Source organism: Eumetopias jubatus, unplaced genomic scaffold (genome assembly GCF_037043125.1).
Source record: "Eumetopias jubatus isolate StellerSeaLion01/CBP00866 unplaced genomic scaffold, mEumJub1_p1.0 scaffold_1, whole genome shotgun sequence".
NCBI lineage: Eukaryota > Metazoa > Chordata > Mammalia > Carnivora > Otariidae > Eumetopias > Eumetopias jubatus.
Window position 1 is genome coordinate 19,303,366 of NW_028274807.1, and position 19,817 is coordinate 19,323,182.

At 38.4% G+C, this 19,817-nt stretch overlaps 1 protein-coding gene across 1 annotated transcript; it reads left to right on the plus strand.

The window, feature by feature from the left end:
* MRPL39 (mitochondrial ribosomal protein L39) lies at nt 1-19,178 on the plus strand. The gene is made up of 10 exons (XM_028115186.2): nt 1-93; nt 847-1,053; nt 2,832-2,971; nt 5,179-5,278; nt 6,456-6,523; nt 9,127-9,239; nt 11,840-11,905; nt 12,815-12,968; nt 16,378-16,425; nt 19,075-19,178. The coding sequence occupies exons 1-10, from the start codon at nt 30-32 to the stop codon at nt 19,120-19,122; spliced, it is 1,008 nt and encodes a 335-aa protein (XP_027970987.1). The 5' UTR covers nt 1-29; the 3' UTR covers nt 19,123-19,178.
* Nucleotides 19,179-19,817: the final 639 nt, after the last annotated feature.

The following is a 19,817-nucleotide window of genomic DNA, read 5'->3' on the forward strand; positions in this document are numbered from 1 at the left end:
AGGCGGTTCCTACGGCGGCGAAGGAGGCAATGGCTCTGGGGATGTGGGCGCTGCGCCTCTGGCGGGCCGCCCCAGGTGGCCGGGCTCGCTGGAGTGAGTTTCGGCGGCGGTGGGGACGGAAAGCGAGGCTTGAAGGATTGTCTGCTCATATGGGGCCTGAGGCGGGTCCTGGGAAGTCCAACGGGGCTAAGGGCGGAGGAGGGTCTTTCGGTCCCGGCTGTGGCGGACGCCCCCTCCCGGCCTGAGGGTCCAAATCTGGGGGCGCAGGGGGCACGGGGCCGCGGGAGGAGCTCAGGGCCCCTCTGGGAAGGAGCCCGCGTCCCGGTGCAAGCATGTCCTTATTTTCCCGTTGGAGTACTCGTACTGGCTTTGTCAAATCCTCTGTGATTTAGGGTTTGGCAAGTAAGCTCGGCATTTCTCGCTTTAGGTATCGATCGTTTTGGCGAGGGAGCTCCAGTCCCCTGGAGCTTTCTTGTCCCCAAGGTCTTAGAAAGCGACAACTTTGCTCACCTTCCCAATGACTGGTCTGACTTTGACTCTATTTCCTGGCTACTTTTTGCCTCTTACTGTAAAGCACAGATTGGAATACGACAGAAAATCGGTGGGCAATACAGATCTGATGGGGAAAGAGCAAAGTTGAAAGGTGTGGATCTGGGCTAGCTGCGGTTTTTTCCGTTGGCGTTTTAATTATTAATCTTAGAAAGCGGTTGAAGTTGATCTCTTGAGTGCATCTTGGCCAGCGGCGTTTTACAGTTCTGTTGCCTCCCATTCTTTCCTTGTAGGAGGATGGTGCGGGCTGTGTTAGGCATTCTTTCACTGTTGCTATTTCTTGTCACTTCTACCCAGGATTGATAGCAACCTCGCCAGCTTCTCGGCTGTCACTGACAGAACTGATAGAAATGCAGAATGATCTCTTTAATAAAGAGAAGAACAGGCAGTTATCATTAACTCCTCGCACTGAGAAGATCGAAGTTAAACACGTTGGGAAAACCGACCCTGGCACAATCTTTGTGATGAATAAAAACATTTCAACTCCCTCTAGTTGTGCTATGCGTAAGTAGCAAATCAGGATCCAGTTTTGACTGTTTTACATAAGCTATGCGGAAGGAATGGTTCAGAGGAGGCAAGATTTGGTCATTGCTCCCTGAACTTGGAGAAGTTCTCCTTTACAGAGCTTCTTACTCTCTGTTCGCTGTCTTTAGCTCTTGAGGGTCCTGTGGGTCTTGAAACACTGGTCCTGTCATGCACAGGTTGTCCCGGGACTTGCTTGAATCTGGCTGGGTTTGGGGTGCTGTAACTGTTTCAGGCACAAGGAGGAAGAGGTGTTACTAGTGCCCTTGCCCTTTTTAGACAGCACTCTGGGGTGATGGTTCTCATCAAAGCAATTTTGGGTAGAGGGACTGCCCTAGCCTTGGATGACCAGCTTTTTGGGCCTCCTTTTCCTTTCTAGCTCTTTATGGCCTGCCTTAAATCTTATCTGCTTACCACTTGTCTCCTTGTGTGTTTTGTTTTTGTTCATACTCACGTGTGTGTAGTAAATGTGTAAGTGGAAATGTGCATGGGGTGAATGTGATGAGGGTCAAAGTATGTGTTGGGTTCATATTTAAAGGAGATAACTGTGCCCTCTGTGTGATTCGGTGTGTGAATGAAGGAAACAGGGCCTCTTTATAGATTATTTTTGATCAAAATGCTTTTAAAGTAGCTTTGATAGAACTGGTAATATTGAAATTTAGAAAGCTTCCAACATAGATCTGTACGCCAGCATGCTCACTCATATATGTGACTAGCTGCATCGTTTAAACTTTTGGAAAACTCAGTAATGATTCCATTTAAGTAATTAACAGTTTTAGTTAAAAGATTAAGCTAGTGTATTGCTCTGGATCTGCCTTTACTTGGGTACTTGAATTAGTACTTATGATCATTGTTTACTTGTTTTGTGAACATTTCTTTGCTGTGTGATGGGCATTAAGATTACAGAGGAAGTTAAGACAAAGCACAGGTCCTTAAGGAGTTTTATACGTTTCACACGTAGAGATGAAGCCTATGAGCACCCTCAGCATGACTCCTGTGTTGACACTTGCTTATCATTCATACCTTTGATCATTCAGTACACTTTTGAGTACTTACTATGCTACAGGCGTGGTGCTAGGTTCTGGATATACGAATGAGTGAACAAAAACAAATCTGATCCCCTCTGTATGGAACTTATTTAGACCCTGTGCCTGTGGTTTGACCACTAGCTGTATACTTGAAAAACATCTAATCAGGGTTGGAGTTGCACTTGCATTCTGCTCAGAGAACAGACCAGAGCTGATTGGCTTATATGTGAATTCATACTGATAATTAAAAACTGTTTTCGGTATTTAACTTGAACAGGCCATGTTAGGGAAGTAAGAGGTGGTTTGGGAGCAAGACCCCAAACCCATTTAGACCAGATTTACTATGGATGTATATTTATATATTTTCTCTTTTAAGTTGTGTGTGCACATATCCAAATATATCCATGATGCTGCTCTCTTAATATTTAAGTGTCGCTCCTGGAAAATTGTTTTACTACTTAATAATTGACAGATTAATTTGAAATTAGACTTAGCCTTAATGATTTTTGTAAATGGTTTGGGCAATATTGTTAAGAATACATTGGATGTGTTGGGTATTATTTTTTTTTTTATTAGTTATAGATGTAAGATGTAAGACTTTTTTCTCCTGAAGGAAGTCATTGCAGAATCTTGCTTTTCTGTTGTTTTATTTCTTAATATAGCACTTAAACATGTAACTTTTCACTTTGGGTTTTGTCAGATTTAGACCTTCGATCTATTTTAAATTCCTAGATTTAAGTGAGTGGTACTGCAGGAAGTCCATTCTGGCTCTTGTGGACGGACAGCCTTGGGACATGTATAAACCTTTGACCAAATCCTGTGAAATTGAATTTCTTACTTTCAAAGATCGTGATCCAGGAGAAGTGAATAAGGTATTTCTGCCTCTATGTTCTTTTCTTCCCCCCTAGTTCTCTTCTTCTTCTTCTTTTTTTATTTATTAAAATCCATTTGCTACAGAGCCTGAAATGGGCAAATATGGCCAAGGTCAAGTGTTGTACTAGATAATCAATGTTTTGCTTGTTAGATTAAGCATTTTCACAGTTCAAAAAATCCTTGAACTTGTATTTTGGTTTGGGAAAACTATATGACTTCTCTTTTATATTCATGTCTTTGTTCTACTAACATTTATTGATCACTCTCTGTATTTCATTCCCTCTATTGCTTGAATTCAGCCTTTGATCATCATTGGATTATTTCAGTAACTTTTTAACTCTGCCTTCTGCCCCCATTTTTAATATGAAAGTCTTAATACTAGGAGTTTTATTAAGTGACATGACCAAGGATTGTGTCACTTTTTTCCCTACCTGGTAACTTTCAGGAATGACCTGAAAGTTATTCCTGTCCCTTTCCAGGCCCTGTGTGATCTGACACCAGCCTGGCTTTCGAGCTTCACTTTCACGGCAGCTTTCCACTTCCTCTTTGCTCTGGCCACATTAGAGGACTTGGTCACTAATGGTTTAGGCTGTGTTGGCCTCCTGGCTTTTCCTGATGTTCTTCTTCAACTCTGGGTGTTTTCTTTCCTCCCTGTTAAAATCCTGTTTCTCTTTTGTAGTTCAGTTAAAGCGCTACCTGCTCTGTGGGATCTTGTCAGAATGAATCCCTCCTTTCTTTAGGGCCTCATCGCACCTGGCTAATGTCTCTAGATACAACATTTTAATATTGCCTTGCAATATGAACCGTTGAATGCATTGGATTCTTGGCTCTGTTAAGACAGCAATCATGTCCGTTGTTGGACCTAGTCCTTGACTTACATACAACAGGTATTCAATAAATACATCTGGAAATGAAACACTTAAGCAAGAAAATGATAGATGCGATAATACTAGCTCACATCAAGGATTAATTATGTATCAGGCACTATCTTGGTTGATTTATAGATATTAACTCATTTACTCTTCATAAAAATCCCATAAAAATGGATACTATAATTCCCGTTTTCCAGATAAATAAACTGAAGCAAAGAGAGGTTCAGTAACTTGACCAAGCTTACCAGTTTAGGAAATAGTGGACCCTGGATTTTAATCTAGGCATTCCGCCTCTGGAGTTCAACAGACATTAAAAACATTGAGGTAGGATAGATGAGGAGGTGCATTTTTTTTTTAAGATTTTATTTATTTATTTGACAGAGAGAGACACAGCGAGAGAGGGAACAGAAGCAGGGGGAGTGGGAGAGGGAGAAGCAGGCTTTCCACGGAGCAGGGAGCCCGATGTGGGGCTCGATCCCAGGACCCTGGGATCATGACCTGAGCCGAAGGCAGATGCCCAACGACTGAGCCACCCAGGCGCCCGAGGAGGTGCATTTTGCTACTTGCCTTCAAGGCCGGGGTTTGTACTTATTGTTAGTGTATGTTTATGTGGTTCTGTAGAATACATCCTGGAGCAGTTTCTGCTGCACACAACCAAGTAAGCCCACTTTTTTAGTCTCCAGATGTGGAGAAGAGCTTATGAAGTTCAAGTGCCCAGTTATAGTCCAGTATGGGACATAAGATGGGCAGGTCTGGTGCTGGACTTGTGTTTCTCTTTATGACTCTGATCAGGTCATTGCATGGATAGCCATATTAGGCATGCCTATGGGTCAAATGTGCTGGTAAAATGAAAGCCCAGTTCATAGTGAGGTTGCTTTGCTGTAAATATGAATAACTTGAGTGATTGCTGTGTGATCTTAGGCAGAGGGTAGGAGTCATAAATTCTTAAAAGTTGTTTTTCCCTCTCTGTTATATGTGGTATAAACAGGTTTATAGTAATACATTTTTTTTTTTTTAATTTTAGCACAAGTTTGTTAACCTTTATTTTGGGTTAAAGATAAAGTTGCTACCAGATAGGAAAACTATCTGTTGTTTGACAAACATTATAGTGTGTGATATCTTGCACAGAAACACCGCTAACAGCACAAGTTGGTGCTTCATTCTTTTGTGCTTTTTGCTTGGGAGAGGTAATGTCATGGCCTGATGTTCACTATTGCTACATGCTGAGGATGGACAAATAGTTCCTAAGGCAAAAGTTAACCTAAATTTTAATACTGAAGAAATGTTAGTGAATCTTAATGTGTATTATGTTTGTGTGTATTTTATTTTTCTAGGCTTATTGGCGTTCTTGTGCCATGATGATGGGCTGTGTGATAGAGAGGGCATTCAAAGATGAATATGTGGTCAGTTTGGTTAGAGCTCCCGAAGTTCCTGGTAAGGTACACACACACACACATATGCACACATATTTTTGTAATCCTTGAGTAGTTTGGTACCTATTTTTTTTTTAAATATTTTATTTATTTATTTGAGAGAGATAATGAGGTAGAGCATCAGAGGGGGGAGGGTCAGAAGGAGAAGCAGACTCCCTGCTCAACAGGGAGCCCGATGCGGGACTCGATCCTGGGACTCCAGGATCATGACCTGAGCCGAAGGCAGTCGCTTAACCAACTGAGCCACCCAGGCACCCCTTGGTACCTATTTTTGATATTTTATAGAGCTTCTTTTTTTTTTGAGCTTATGTCTAATTTTATATACTATAAATTACTGTCATACATATGTTCCTTTTATAATGGGTAACAAAATCCGTCTTATTGAATTATTGGAGGTCAGTAATTACATAATGGAATTCGAGGAGAATGTTTCTCTTGAATATGAATTTCACATAATTATATTGTCTCGGTATTTGTTTCCCACCACTTTAAGCATGTATTTCAAAATCAAATGTGTGAAGGAGGAGGAAATGAGAGTATAAATAGAATTCTGGAGAAAGCTATGTTTAGGTGGCACCATTTCACCAGAAATGTCTATGACTCTGGAGAGGAACCATTTTGGGGAGATGGAAGAGTTCACACACACTCTTTGTAATTTTGGTAAAACTAGGATTTTGCATCAGTATGTACACTAAGATCACATTTGTAATTTTTTAAAAAATATAGAAGTATATATACCAAAAATATTTAAAAAGCTCAATGAATGATTCTAAGAAGAGCAAAACAACAAAAATGAAGAAGTTTAGAAGACATTGAAAAAGAAATTCAGCATTTTATATCCATTTAGTCATTCATCTACATATTAAATATCTCATGCTTTTGGAATTTTTATGTCTAGTAACTATTTGAAATCTCTATAGTGATAATATTCTGGAAGAAAACATGAATGTTTAAAAACATACTAGTGATTTTGGGTTTACAAAAGGTGAGTTAGTTTTTTGGGTGGGGAAAGTTGGTAGAACTCTGTCAAGAGCTGGGATAATGGTTACAGTTTTATAATTTGTAGAGTTGAGAGAGATTGCTGGCCCTTCATTTTATGGTCTAAATATTCCATTGTTGCCAGTAAGTCCCTCTACCATAACAGATTTGACTGCCTTTCATTTTGGTTGGATTTACAGTAATCTGTGGAGCCTTCTGCTATGATGTAGTTCTGGATAAGCGACTTGATGAGTGGATGCCGACAAAAGTAAGTATAGTGTTTGGAATATTAATTTTAGAACCTGTACCTTTCGTTGTTAGAATGATTCCTATATTGTTGAGTGATACTGCATGTTGAGAATATTTAATTTAAAAGACCCTACTTACATACCTACATACCTACCTGTGTTGTTGCTTTTTCAGTGAATTCAAGATAAAGGCAGATAATGGGGGTATTCACTGTGTGGTCGGTTGTATGGAAGCTTTCTGTTCTGCTTGAAGTACTTTCTTCCTGGTATACTGTTCATTCTATTTCTTAAGATAGTGGTTTTCAAGATGCCCAGAATATAAAATACAGAAGCTTAATCATCTTGGTTGTTGTGGTGGTGGGAAGCCTGGAGCCTTATTTCTTGGATCCTCTGAGCACAATGTGAAAACCACTGCCCTAAACCATTTTAGCCTGTTGCATACTGTGAGGTCTCTCTACATACAAAGGTCACCTTGGGAGGAGGGATAGGGGTAGAGGACAGAGTGAATTAAGAAGCAGACTTCGAGGAAGCTAACGCAAATAGCAACAAACTAGACTCTTGGTGAATGACCTGATTGCGTAGTAAGTGTTCTCCTTGTTGGTCCCACAGTTGGGTAGCACCTGGCTAACAAGGAAGTTCTAGATCAGATGCCCTGTCAGGAGGGTGTGCTGATCACTTTCAAACGTCAGGCCTAGAAATTCACTTATCACTGGGGAGAAGAGGCAAATGCCTGATTCTTAAGCAAAACTGTATGTCCTCCAGATTGGAAGTCTGGAGATCAGAAAAGGAAAGGTGATGTACCATACCATTTTATCAATGCTACTGTGTACATTTTTTTTCACATTTTATTATCTCTGGAAAAAAATGTGTCTTACGGTAGATAGCATGTTATAATTGGTAGTGTTTTTTCCTTAGTGGTACATTTTAGATTTAGTGAAATATTGTAGTTCCTTATTGCAAAATTTTGGAGTCAGTACAGATCCAGGTTTAAATTCTGGTTTTGGAAGTTATTTCTTTTATAATCCTGCTCAAATTGCTTAAGGTCAGGAGAGAGGAGGGTATGAGGAAGGAACAAAGAGAGAAAGGGAGAGAGGGGAGAGGGAAGAGATGTAGGAAAGAAAGGGGGGGAATGCAGGGAAGGTATTGGAACTCTTTGTGAACTCTGAACTTGTGTCAGTGTAAGTTCTTTTTCAGATATGCCCTCAAATTTAAGAAAGGATTCTCACTTTGTTGGGGGAATTAAGTAAAAACTAATGAGATCAAGATTCAGTTCTCATTATCTGTGAAACTTGCTGCCTCCTTTTCCTTTTTTTAAATACAAAACTTTTTTTTTTTTAAGATTTTATTTATTTATTTGACAGAGAGACACAGCGAGAGAGGGAACACAGGCAGGGGGAGTGGCAGAGGGAGAAGCAGGCTTCCCGCCGAGCAGGGAGCCCAAGGTGGGGCTTGATCCCAGGACCCTGGGACCATGACCTGAGCCGAAGGCAGACGCTTAACGACTGAGCCACCCAGGCGCCCTAAATACAAAACTTTAAATAAAAAAGGAAGTGTACTAGCTAATTGCAGGCACCATGGGGTTGGGTGGACCATTTAGAAAAAGTGGTGGAGAGTTACATTCAAGTAACAGTTGTATAAAATCATGAATGTGGATTTGTTATATAATAAATTGTCCCTTTAGAATGGAGAAGAGTCATTTCATGCAAAAAAAATCTAATAGGAAGCTTATGGAAAGAATTTTATTACAGAAATTACTTGCGTAACAGTGCTTGGTCTTTTCTGTATTAGTAATGATTTATAATATGAAAACTCAATTACAGTGTTTATTAGAAGTCTCATAAATATTGTTAATGTGTACTAATCAATCATTTTAATTGCATAAAAATGACTTTTCATTAAACAGGAATTTTTAATATTAGATGTATGCTGTATTTTGGGCAGGGCAAATGATGGCATTACATTTCCTGGTAAAACGTTCTGAATGACATAAACAATAATTTTTTTCCCTGTTCATTTAAAAAAGCTTAGTTTTACTCACAATGTAAGCACATTTTTGTATCTTTCTTTTTATTAGCATTTTTTTTTAAAGATTTTATTTATTTAGTTGACAGAGAGAGACATAGAGAGAGGGAACACAAACAAGGGGACTGGTAGAGGGAGAAGCAGGCCTCCCGCGGAGCAGGGAGCTCGATGTGGGGCTCGAGCCCAGGACCCTGGGATCACGACCTGAGCCAAAGGCAGACGCTTAATGACTGAGCCACCCAGGCACCCCTTTATTAGCATTTTAAATTGCATCATGTTTTAATAAACTATAAGGTTGTATAATTTGGATAAAATGTTTATTAAGATTTCTTTGTAGGATTATTTTTAATAATTATTATAGGCTAATAATTACAAGTAAATTACAAGTTTCATAGTTTGTAGAGTTGAGATAAATTGCTAACCCTACCTTTTATGGTCTAAATATTTAATTGTTATAAATTAATAACTTTCTTTCCTAACAGATTTGCTTTTGCTTTTTCTTTTAGTTGGATTTATAATATTTAGCATACAATTTTATCTGCCTTATGGAGAAATGCTTTTAAGTCAATTGTTACAAAAAGTTAATACTTTTATTTTGAAGGAGAACCTACGTTCCCTCACGAAAGATGCTCACACTTTAATTTATAAAGACCTTCCATTTGAAACTCTGGAAGTGGAAGCAAAAGTGGCATTAGAAATATTTCAGCACAACAAGTAAGTGTTGGCTTCCTTGGAAGTGAGATTCAACCTCCCAAAGTTATATGTAATGAAGACAATTCAGCTCTTAAGAATCTTTATATCTGATGTATATCTAAGATCTCTTTTTCTGTACTAGCCTATTTACTTTGGTTCATCTCATAATATATTTCACAGAGAAAAAAACCTACCCCCGCCTTCGATAATTCTGTTTGTCTTACTTTTCTGTTTCTTTGGCCAGAGAAGTCCTTTAGTTCACAGCAACCCCAAGGTGTGTTTCCCCTTTTTCCTCCCATCATCAGGTGATAGCATACACGGAACCGTATTATTTTGTTCATTGGGCAGTCTTTCCTTCTCACCCTCCTACTCTTGAAATGACAGGAGTGAGATGGAGAATGCCAGTGCTCTGGAGGGAGCTAACCGCCAAAATAAAACATTCACACAGCCAGGGCTTAGTCTTCTGCACCAGAAGTATCCATCTGGTGGATTTTCTTTGCCAACGTTTTAAATCCTCCCTGGGTCCTCAGTTCCCTTTCTCACTTCTACTAATTGTAACAAAGTAAACTATATTTTAATATTAATCTAATTGAAATTAGAATTAAGTAGGGAAATCTGCATTGCAAAAAAATAACATGGATACTAGATTCTGAAGACAGAATACGTCCCTGCAAATGGTTCAAGGTTATAGATTGGAATTTCTTTAGGTATTTATAAATTGAAATGTAAGTTCTCATAGGGATAGTTTATAATATTTCACATATCCTAGAACCAGTGTACTTAGAAAGCAGTAGGAATGTACTAGTTTAACTGAACTGGACTGCAGATAGTTCTGTAGAACCAAACCACCATTGATACTATAAGAAAATTCCTTGTATTATTAAAACATATCAAGACACTTCCTGTGCTACAGTTCTAGGGTCGTGCTGTCCAATAGAGAAATAATGTAAGCCATCTATATAACTAGATTTTCTAGTAGCTACATTAAAAAGGTCAAAAGAAAAGTTGAAGTTAATTTTAATAATACATTTTATTTGAACAGTTTATCTAAAATGTTATTTCAGCATGTAACCAATATTACAAAATTGATGTTATTTTATAGTCTGGTGTAGTTTACTCTTAAGGCACATTTCAGTTAGGGCTAATTACATTTAAGTGCTCCATAGCTACCGTAGTGTACTCTAGATGTTCATTCCACGAGATTTCCCATTCCCTCCATCCCACTTTCCACATTGAATGTATGGAAGGAGGTGTAGGGATGGTTTGGGGACAAGTTTGAGGGGACAGAGAATTTTGGATGGTTGAAGGTAGATCACTGATTGGGCCTTTCTGCTGCACGGGGAGCCTTGAGTGGCTTTGACTCCCAGGGGACAGGTGCATCTCTTAGAGGTGGGTCAAGAGGGACAAATATTTAAGGGAACTGGCTGCCCTAATAATGTATGGGGGGTTGGGGCACCTGGGTGGCTCAGTCGTTAAGCGTCTGCCTTCAGCTCAGGTCATGATCCCCGGGTCCTGGGATCAAGCCCCGCATTAGGCTCCCTGTTCAGTGGGAAGCCTGGCTTCTCCCTCTCCCACTCCCCCTGCTTGTATTCCCTCTCTCACTGTGTCTCTCTGTCAAATAATAAATAAATAAAATCTTTAAAAAAAAAATGTATGGGGGGCTTTGGCAGAAGGGGTGTGGCAGTCAGTAGATGTTTTCCTGTGAACTAATGCTTCCCAACCTTGCCATACACCCACCTAATATTTGTTTAGCTTTGGGATAAAGAGGGTTCTTAGTAGTGAGTGGTAAAGTTATGATTTGAACCTGGGCTGTGCAGTTCCGTCTGTGCTATTAACTGTAGTGACAGGATTGGGTAGATTTGAGAAACATTTAGGCAGTAGAATTGACATGACTTGGCAATGAATTGGATGGAGGGGGTGTGGCAGGAGAAGCAGGAATCATGGAAATCTATGAAGTTTTTCACTCAGACATGTGGGTGGTTGGTGGTGTCCTTTACTAAGCTGGGAAACTCAGGAATAAGAATACATTTGGTGGGAAAAGAAGGAGTAAGTTTTTGTTCTGTTAGAGACTTGCAGAGTGTAAGATACTTGTGGAACAGTCTAGTAGATGTTCAGGAGGGTTTCAGTTCAGGGCTCAGAAGAGGGATGTGGATTAGAAGCTGAACTGTGGGAGAGAGGAACGCAGAAGTGGGAATTAAAGCTGTGCATGTCAAGGAGCTAGCCCAGGGAGGATGCTTGGTGAAAAGAGGCTGTAGGGCGGGTCCCCCGAAGGGTGGGGAAGGGGAAGAGTGGCCAGAGAGTTAAAATAACAAGCAGTAGGGAGTGTCAAGGAAGCTGGTGGACGAGAGCACTTGGAGAGACGGGGGTGAGCAGTGGAAATACGGACAGGAAGGTGTCCGCTATGTTCAAACCAGGGAGGTACCTAGGGCTTTGGGGAGAACAGTTTGGGAGAGTCGTGAGGCTGTGGCCAGACTGAAGCACGTGAGGTGTGAAGGGGAAGCTCCAAGTGTAAACCCCTCTTTAAAAAACTATGGCTAAAGCGGAAGAGAAAGGGAGGGGTCCTTAAACTCCTTTTTGTGTATTTAGAAGTAAAACTTTTTTTTTTCTTTGCTGCTTTTTAGGTACAAAACAGATTTCATAGAAGAGAAGGCATCTCAGAACCCTGAGAGAATAGTTAAGCTACACAGGTAAGTAAAAATAAATTGGTTATCATGCTAATTTATAGGAAGACTTAGCTTTATTGTTACCCGGATATAGTGTATGACTGAAAAAGATGAATTTGTACCCAAGAATTTTGTTATTCTTATTACCTTGTTTTCTGTTGCTTTGTTCATTGTTTTGGTATGGTGGTAACTGGAAGATTTAAATTATCTTCAGGAGCAGTTGTGTTTTCTGTTCCTCATTTTATTGTTTGTATTTTTATTTCTGCATTTCAAGAGTTGAAACCATTATTTAAAAATGTGATTCTTAAAAGTTAATTTTGAAAGTGGGCAAAATATGCATTGCTATGAATTGAACATAATTCATGTGTATGTACAAATATGAATACTGACTAATTACTACTTACGTTACTTATAAGTAAGTAAAATGGGAATGTGCTTTCTGATACAGAGATGAGGGAGGTATGACAATGCATAATGCATATGCAGAAGTGACTTTGTGACCTGTATCTTTTTTCTCAGCCTCATGTTTTCTTGATTCAGAGTTAAGTTTTTTTCTTCTACAAAGCTGCTCTTTGGACAATCCGTCGTATACACTGAGTTCCTAACTCTATTACAATGAGTTGTTACAAGGTTGTAGGTGATCAGTTTTAGACATTGGATTCACTCGATAGCATGATGTGTTCAGTGATCTTAAAAATCTCTATAAAGTTATATCAGTGCTAATAAAGAACAAGGTTCACTTGACTTTAATTTTCATAGTTTTAGCCTCTTCACTTGAGATTGTTGTGTCAGGAGCAATAGAGACTGAATAGAGCTACATGGAATGTTCTTGATTAGGGACATTGTCCCAAAGAGAATTAATAGATTTTTTCCAAACTACTGTAAATGGTTTGATTTTGAGGTTTTATTTGTTTGTTTTTAAAATCAAATCAGATTTGGTGACTTCATTGATGTGAGTGAGGGTCCTCTTATTCCAAGAACAAGTATTTGTTTCCAGTATGAAGTGTCAGCAGTTCACAATCTTCAAGCCACCCCGTTGAGTCTTGTACGAAGATTCCAGGGTCTGTCTTTACCTGTACACTTAAGAGTAAGTAAAGCTTAAAGTTTCAGGTTGTCCAGTTTGGGCATGGGTGTGATTCTGGTCTTGATTTTATACCAATTTGAAGGACATACATTATAATTTTCATTAAGTTGTGTGACACTAATACTTTGTAAATTCTGGTTTATGATAAAAATAATTTTCCCCGGAATGTAAACTGATTTAGTTGAAAAAGTTGAATCAGACTGAGATAGTAATTTTAATTTTTCAAATTAGTATAGGGGAGGAGGGTGCATTGAGGATTATTGGAGTGCATATTGGTAAGCCCTTCTGGAATGTCTTTTGGAGAATTTAGGTTTGGCAGGCTCTCCTCCCTCATTTTCCTAATCTGTTCATGACCCAGAGTCTGTTATTTTCCATATTGTTCCCACCCCTTGTTAATGCTTTTTTTTTTTTAATTCAACTTCGGATTTTCAGATAATTCAAAATCTGTGTAGATTTCACAGCCAGATTATGGACATTGACATAATGAGGATGCAGTACAATTTCTTTACAAGGCCCTCACCTGTTGGCCCTTTATAGGTACATCCACTCTCCTCTGCCCCACCCCCACCTCCTTACCCCTGACAACTACTAGTCTGTTCTCTGCTCCTACAAATTTTCATTTCAAGAATGTCATGGATGGGATCATACATTATGTAATCTTTGGGGATTGGCTTTTTTCTCTCAGCATAATTCTCTGAGGATTCATTGAAGTTGTTATGTGTATCAATAGTTGGTTCTTTTTTATTGCTGTGTAGTATTCTGTGGTATGGACCTACTGTGTATTGTTTAACCATTCACTTGTTAAAGGATATTTGGGTTGTTTGTAGTTTTTTGGCTATTATGGGTAAAGCTGCTATGAACATTTGTGTACAGGCTTTTGTGAATATATGTTTTCATTTCTCTGGGATAAATGCCCATGAGTACAATTGCTGGGTCATACGGTAGGCACGTACTTAGTTTTTTAAGAAACTCTCAAACCTATTTCCAGAGTGACTGTACCATTTTACCATGCCCACCAGCAATGTGTGAGTAATCAGTTTTTTGATCATTGCCAGCATTTGACATTGTCACTATTTTTAGCCATTATGATAGGCTTGTAGTGATTTCTCACTGTAGTTTTAATTTGCATTTTCCTATTGGCTAATTGTGTTGAGCATCTTTCCATGTGTTTATTTGCCATTTGTATGTCTTTTTTGGCAAAAAGTCTGTTTATGTTTTTTACTTATGTTCTAATTGGATTGTTTGTTTTTTTTACCGTTGAATTTTGAGAGTTTTTTTCCTAGTGTATTCTGGCTACTAGTCTTTTGTTAGGTATGTAGTTCACATATATTTTCTCTCTGTCAGTAGTTTGTCTTTTCATCCTCTTAACAAAAGATCAGAAGTTTTGTAGATCAGAAGTTTTTAATTTTGATGAAGTCCAGTTTATCAGTTTTTCTGTTTATGGATCATGTTTTTGGTGTTAATTCAAATAATTCTTGGCCTGGACCTAGATCCCAAAGATTTTCTTCCTTTTTTTTCCCCCCTAAAAGTTTCATAGTTTCATAGTTTTATATTTAAGTCTGTGGTCCACTTTGTGCTAAATTCTGTATAAGGTGTGAGATTTAGGTTGCAGTTCATTTTCCTTGCCTATACATGTCAAATTGCTCCAGCATCATTTGTTAAAGAGGCTGTCCTTCCTCCATTAAGTTACTTTTGTACCCTTATTAAAAATCATTTTAAAAACCGTATCTGTATGGTTCTATTTCTGGGTTCTCTATTCTGTTCCATTGATTTGTGTGTTTGTCCTTCTGCTGGTATCACAGCCTTGATTACTGTAACAGTAAACAGTTCTTGAAATCAGGTAGAATAATTCATCCCATGTTATTATTATTTAAAAAAATTGCTTAAATTATTTTAGGTCCTTTGCCTTTTCATTTAATTTTAGGATAATCTTTCTGTATTGACAAGTCTTACTGGGACTTTGATAGGAATTGTATTAAACCTATATATCAATTTGGGGAGAATTGACATCTTTACTAAATTGTATCTTCTAGTCTTTGGACATAGTATATCTTTTATTTAAATCCTTCATCTCATTCATCAACATTTTGTACTTTTTAGCATTTGTCCTTGACATATTTGATTTTTCTCCACGTACCTGTTTCCTTTCCTGGCTTTCTGCATTTCAGTAAATGACACCATCATCTCCTTAGCTGTGAGGTAATCCTTGATTCTGTTTCCCTCCCATCCATGCTCCATCCCGTTCATCATCAAGGCATTTAAACTCTTAACTCTGAAACATGCCCTGAGTCCCTCCATTGCATAGCATCCCATCTGCTACCACCACCCTTTCCAAGCCCCTCTTACTCTTCACCCCTTCCTCACTTTCACTCTGCCCCCCTGAAGCACATTCCCTGCTTAGTAGCCAAAAGGACTTTTTTCATATACAAATCAGATCATGTAATCCCTTTGCCCTAAACATTCCAGGGGCTTCTTGTAAAAATCCCAACCCTGTTATCTCGTCTCACAGAGCCCCACATTATCTGGCCCCTGCCTGCCTCTCTGACGTCTCACACTACTTTCTCCATCATCCACGGTCTTCCAGCCACACCGTAGGGTCTGCACCAGCTGTCCATTCTGCTGGAGTCAGGTGTGGTTTTCCTTTTAAACATACAACACTGCCCTTTTCTCCAGAAGGGCTTACACGTGCATATAGTAATTTTACCTTTTATAATAGATTTTACCAGGTCATTCAGTGTGATGCAGTCACTGGCCCACCCATATCCCTCAGTATCACCTTTAAATGACTTAGTAAAATTGATGTGGTCCTTAATGCATTTTACACAGTTTTCATCTATGCATTCTGAGAATCCCCAACTATATAAAAATTTTAAGGATTAAGTAAATTGATTCTATGATTTTATTATTTTCTACATTAGTTTTTACTTGTTCTTTAGGGTAATTTGCTAAATCCTCTAGAACTGCCATTTCAGCGTGAAGATGTCACCATCTGTCAACGTTGGTCACCGTTGGTTCTTGATGAACCTCTCCTTGTGATTGCTAGTGATTTGAAGAATGACTTCTAGTTTGTTGAAAATGGCTATTTAAGGAAAGAACTGCAGCCCATGGGAAAGTGGAGCAGAGTTTTGCTTCCCATTAGAAGGAATGCTGTGTGTGATGGTAATGATTAGGAAGGACAGAAGAGGAAGAATGGCATTTTCAGTGCTTACGTCAGTTTTTCTAACATGCCAAACAAACCAGCTGTCCCGTAAAGTACCTTTCCCCCTACTCGAATCTACTTTTGTAACTGCTTAGCCTCATTAGTACTGCTTGACTTATGTATTTGTTTTGTTTAAAACCTATATAACACTCATTTCCTTTTATTTTAACTTTATTGCTTTATTTAATTCATAGTGAATCTTTTCTTTTCAAGGCACATTTTACCATCTGGGATAAGCTGTTGGGAAGATCTCGGAAAATGGTAAGTTTTTTTGACAGCTAATGAGTACTGTTCCATGAAGAAATTTTTATTGGAATCAGGCAACAACACAACAATAAATAAAAGAAGGAAGAAAAGAAAATGAAAGAAAAAAGTAACTAGTTGTCTCAGTAGCTAAAGCAGTGTTATAGTTGGTGACCCCAGTAGTATCTTGGCAAGAGAAGAGTTGTAATTTGGCATTTCTCCTGTTTTTGTTTGTTAATATCATGGAAATGAAACTGTGGAACTTGAAGAAGAATAAGAATACTGCTTTATAGTAGTAATAGATCTTAGTGGGTCCAGTGGTGTTAATTAGGTCTTCGGTAATTTTTTCGTAAACTAAATGAGCATTGAAAGGTTAAGATTTGTCAGATGTATTTTAAAAATGCCTTGACTTTTGGTTGACATATTAAATGTGCAAATGTCCTGAAAAACAGTATTTGAGTACTTGTGTTTTGTAGTTCATTCTGTGTCATTAGCATTTAGATTTCACAAGTAGGAATGATTATATTTCTTGACCTATTCTATCCCTATTTACTCTTTCCTAGGCTGAGTGCTCATCCTTTACTTACATTATCTGATAGCTGTTCCATGTAATCTGGCCATGAACCCTTCCTAGTCATCCTAATTTTCCACTCTAGTCAAGCTTGCAAACATACATCAAACTTTTTCTTTTCTCTTCTTTTTTTTTTTTAGTTTGCGGTCTTTTTTTTTTAAAGCTGCAAAGTAATCTCTGAACAAATATCCATTCTTACAATCTCCACTTGATTATATACCTCCTCATATGGTTTTCCAGTTGTTTTTGCTAGTACATTTACATTCAGTCTGTTAACCCATTCCGGGATTATTATGTATGTGTCATGCCAAATTTTGAGCCCAACCTTTGGTACATGGGTTACCTGGTAAGTATTTATTGGTTATTTTTTATGATGATGTACAAACCTAGTCTTTATTAATGAATTTACAAATAGAATTTATTTTTGAGGCACTTAGTCTAATGTTCTTGTGTAAAGATTACATGTAATTTTCTCATGAAAAGAAAGTATTTTTGAATGGATAGAATAATTTTGTCTCTTTGGTCACAGTCATTTTATTATTTATTTTTAATTTATATATATATATATTCAAGTATGATTAACATACAGTGTTATATTAGTTTCAGGTATACAATATAATGATTCATCAATTCTGTGCATTTCTCAGTGCTTATCACGATTAGTGTGCTCTTAGTCCCCTTCACCATAATGATCATTTTAGATTAGGAAACTAGAGAAGAAATGAGTATATAATAAATGTAGAAAAACAGTAGAGGAAGTAGCCTAGAGTATATAATACGAATCAGTGAGTAGCTTTTTTGCAGCATTTATTCTGGTTCGGTTTCCTTCTTCTGTCCATTTTGTTTGTTTGAAGGGAGTAGGTTAAACATACGGTTCGTTGATTGAGATGTCTGTTAGGTGCCAGGAGCTGTAGGTACAGAAATGAACAAAACCTACTTACTGGCCTCAGGGAAGTTACTTTAACGGATGACTAGACTTGGAAGCAGACAGTTGGGTGTACATGTGGAGTTCTGGCATACAGCGAAGGACCCAAACCAGGCTGGCGGGTTGGTTAAAGGAGGTTCCCAGGGATTGGTGTTGCTTAAGCTGGCTTGAGAGGATGACTAAAGTGGGCCCAGCAGACAATTTGCTTGGGGAGGGGTTGGTGGATATCTCAGAGGAAGCTGCTTGCCTAGAGGGGTGGAGGAATGGAGAGCGCGATGAGTATAAGATCCATCTGGACGTACAGTCTTATGTAGGGTGGGTGAGGAGTTCAACAAAGTCTGTTGGAAATAGCATATGAAGGGCTTGTCTTCCATAATACAGAATTTACATCCCCCTCCTGGAGGTGATTGGGGGTCACTGGGGAATCTGAAAAAGGGAGTAAACTATGGGTCAGCTATTCGTGTTTAAAAGCTTACTCTGGAGCAGCGTGGAAGAAAGCTGTGACTTAACCCAGCAGCCCTGTTAAAGGGGTAGAAGGTGGTGAGATCCTCAAGTTGAGGTGTGGCAGTGAGAGCCACTTGGGTAGAATTAGTAGGACTGTGGATTGAATATGCACATAAGAGAACCGTGGATTCCCGAATGGCAGGCGTGGACACCTTCACTGAGATAGATAATGTGGAGGTGTGGTGGGTGTCGGGGTGGTGAGGAGTAAGTTTAGCTGTTTGATGTGTTTGAGTGACACAGAATAGAAATATGGATGTACAGATACCTGTTTCTGCTAAACCCGTAATATACTATATTTAAAATAGAATTATACCTCCCAAGAAAATCTGTTGATTTAAAATACTGTGTTACAGCATTGCTGGTATTTTTCTAACATGAATGATTTCATTTTGTAATTGAAAAATAAAATGACAAACTGGAGAAGCCTAGCTATATGCTTCAGATTATATTTTTAATGAAATTGTTGTACCTTACTTGATAATTTATATTGGGAACCTGGCCTTGTACGTTTTCTTCTTTTTCTGCTTAACTTTCTATAATAATTACTAATAAAGGAGAAAGACCAAGGGTCATTATAGGAGGACTGTGGAATGATTTAAAATGGTGGGCTAAGGGTAAAACTAAAAGTGGTTATTATTAGAAAATTAAAGTATTCATGTATTTACAGGTAACTGAAGATCAAACTAAACCTACAGAGGAAAGTGCATCGACCTAGTAACTTCCTAAAATTTAAATATGTATAGTAAATTAAAATAAAAGTTTTCTATGAAATATTTGTGTGTGCTTCTAAAGATTAACTGTCGGGGCACCAGGGTGGCTCATTTGGCTGGTGTCCTCCTCTTGGTTTTGGCTCAGGTCATGATCTTGGGGTTGTGGGATCAAGCCCCGTGTCAGGCTCAGTACTCAGCGTGCGGGCTCCGTGCTCAGCGTGGAGTCTGCTTGGGATTCTTTCTCTCACTCTGCCTCTGCCCCGCCCTTTCCTTGAGTACTCCCTCTAAAATAAATAAATAAATCTTTAAAAAAAAAAAAAAAGATTAACTCTTTTTTCTCTCTAAGATTTATACTGATGTTTATTTTTTCCTCTTTATTATTATTATTATTATTTTTTACTTATTACTTTCCTTAAAGGTTAAAAGAACTTATGCTGTTCACAGTAGAAATTGTATGCAGAAACAACCCTGTTCTCTTTGACTCCCCAGATGTAACACTTTGACATGTTTTCTCTGTTCAGTCCTTTTTTCTACGTGTATAAACATGTACAAATATAAATGAAATCTTTTAAAAACATAAAGGATCATAGTAGTTTCCATTTTTGTTATTTTTTAAATTTTTTATTGTTATGTTAATCACCATACATCATTAGTTTTTGATGTAGTGTTCCATGATTCATTGTTTGGGTATAACACGCAG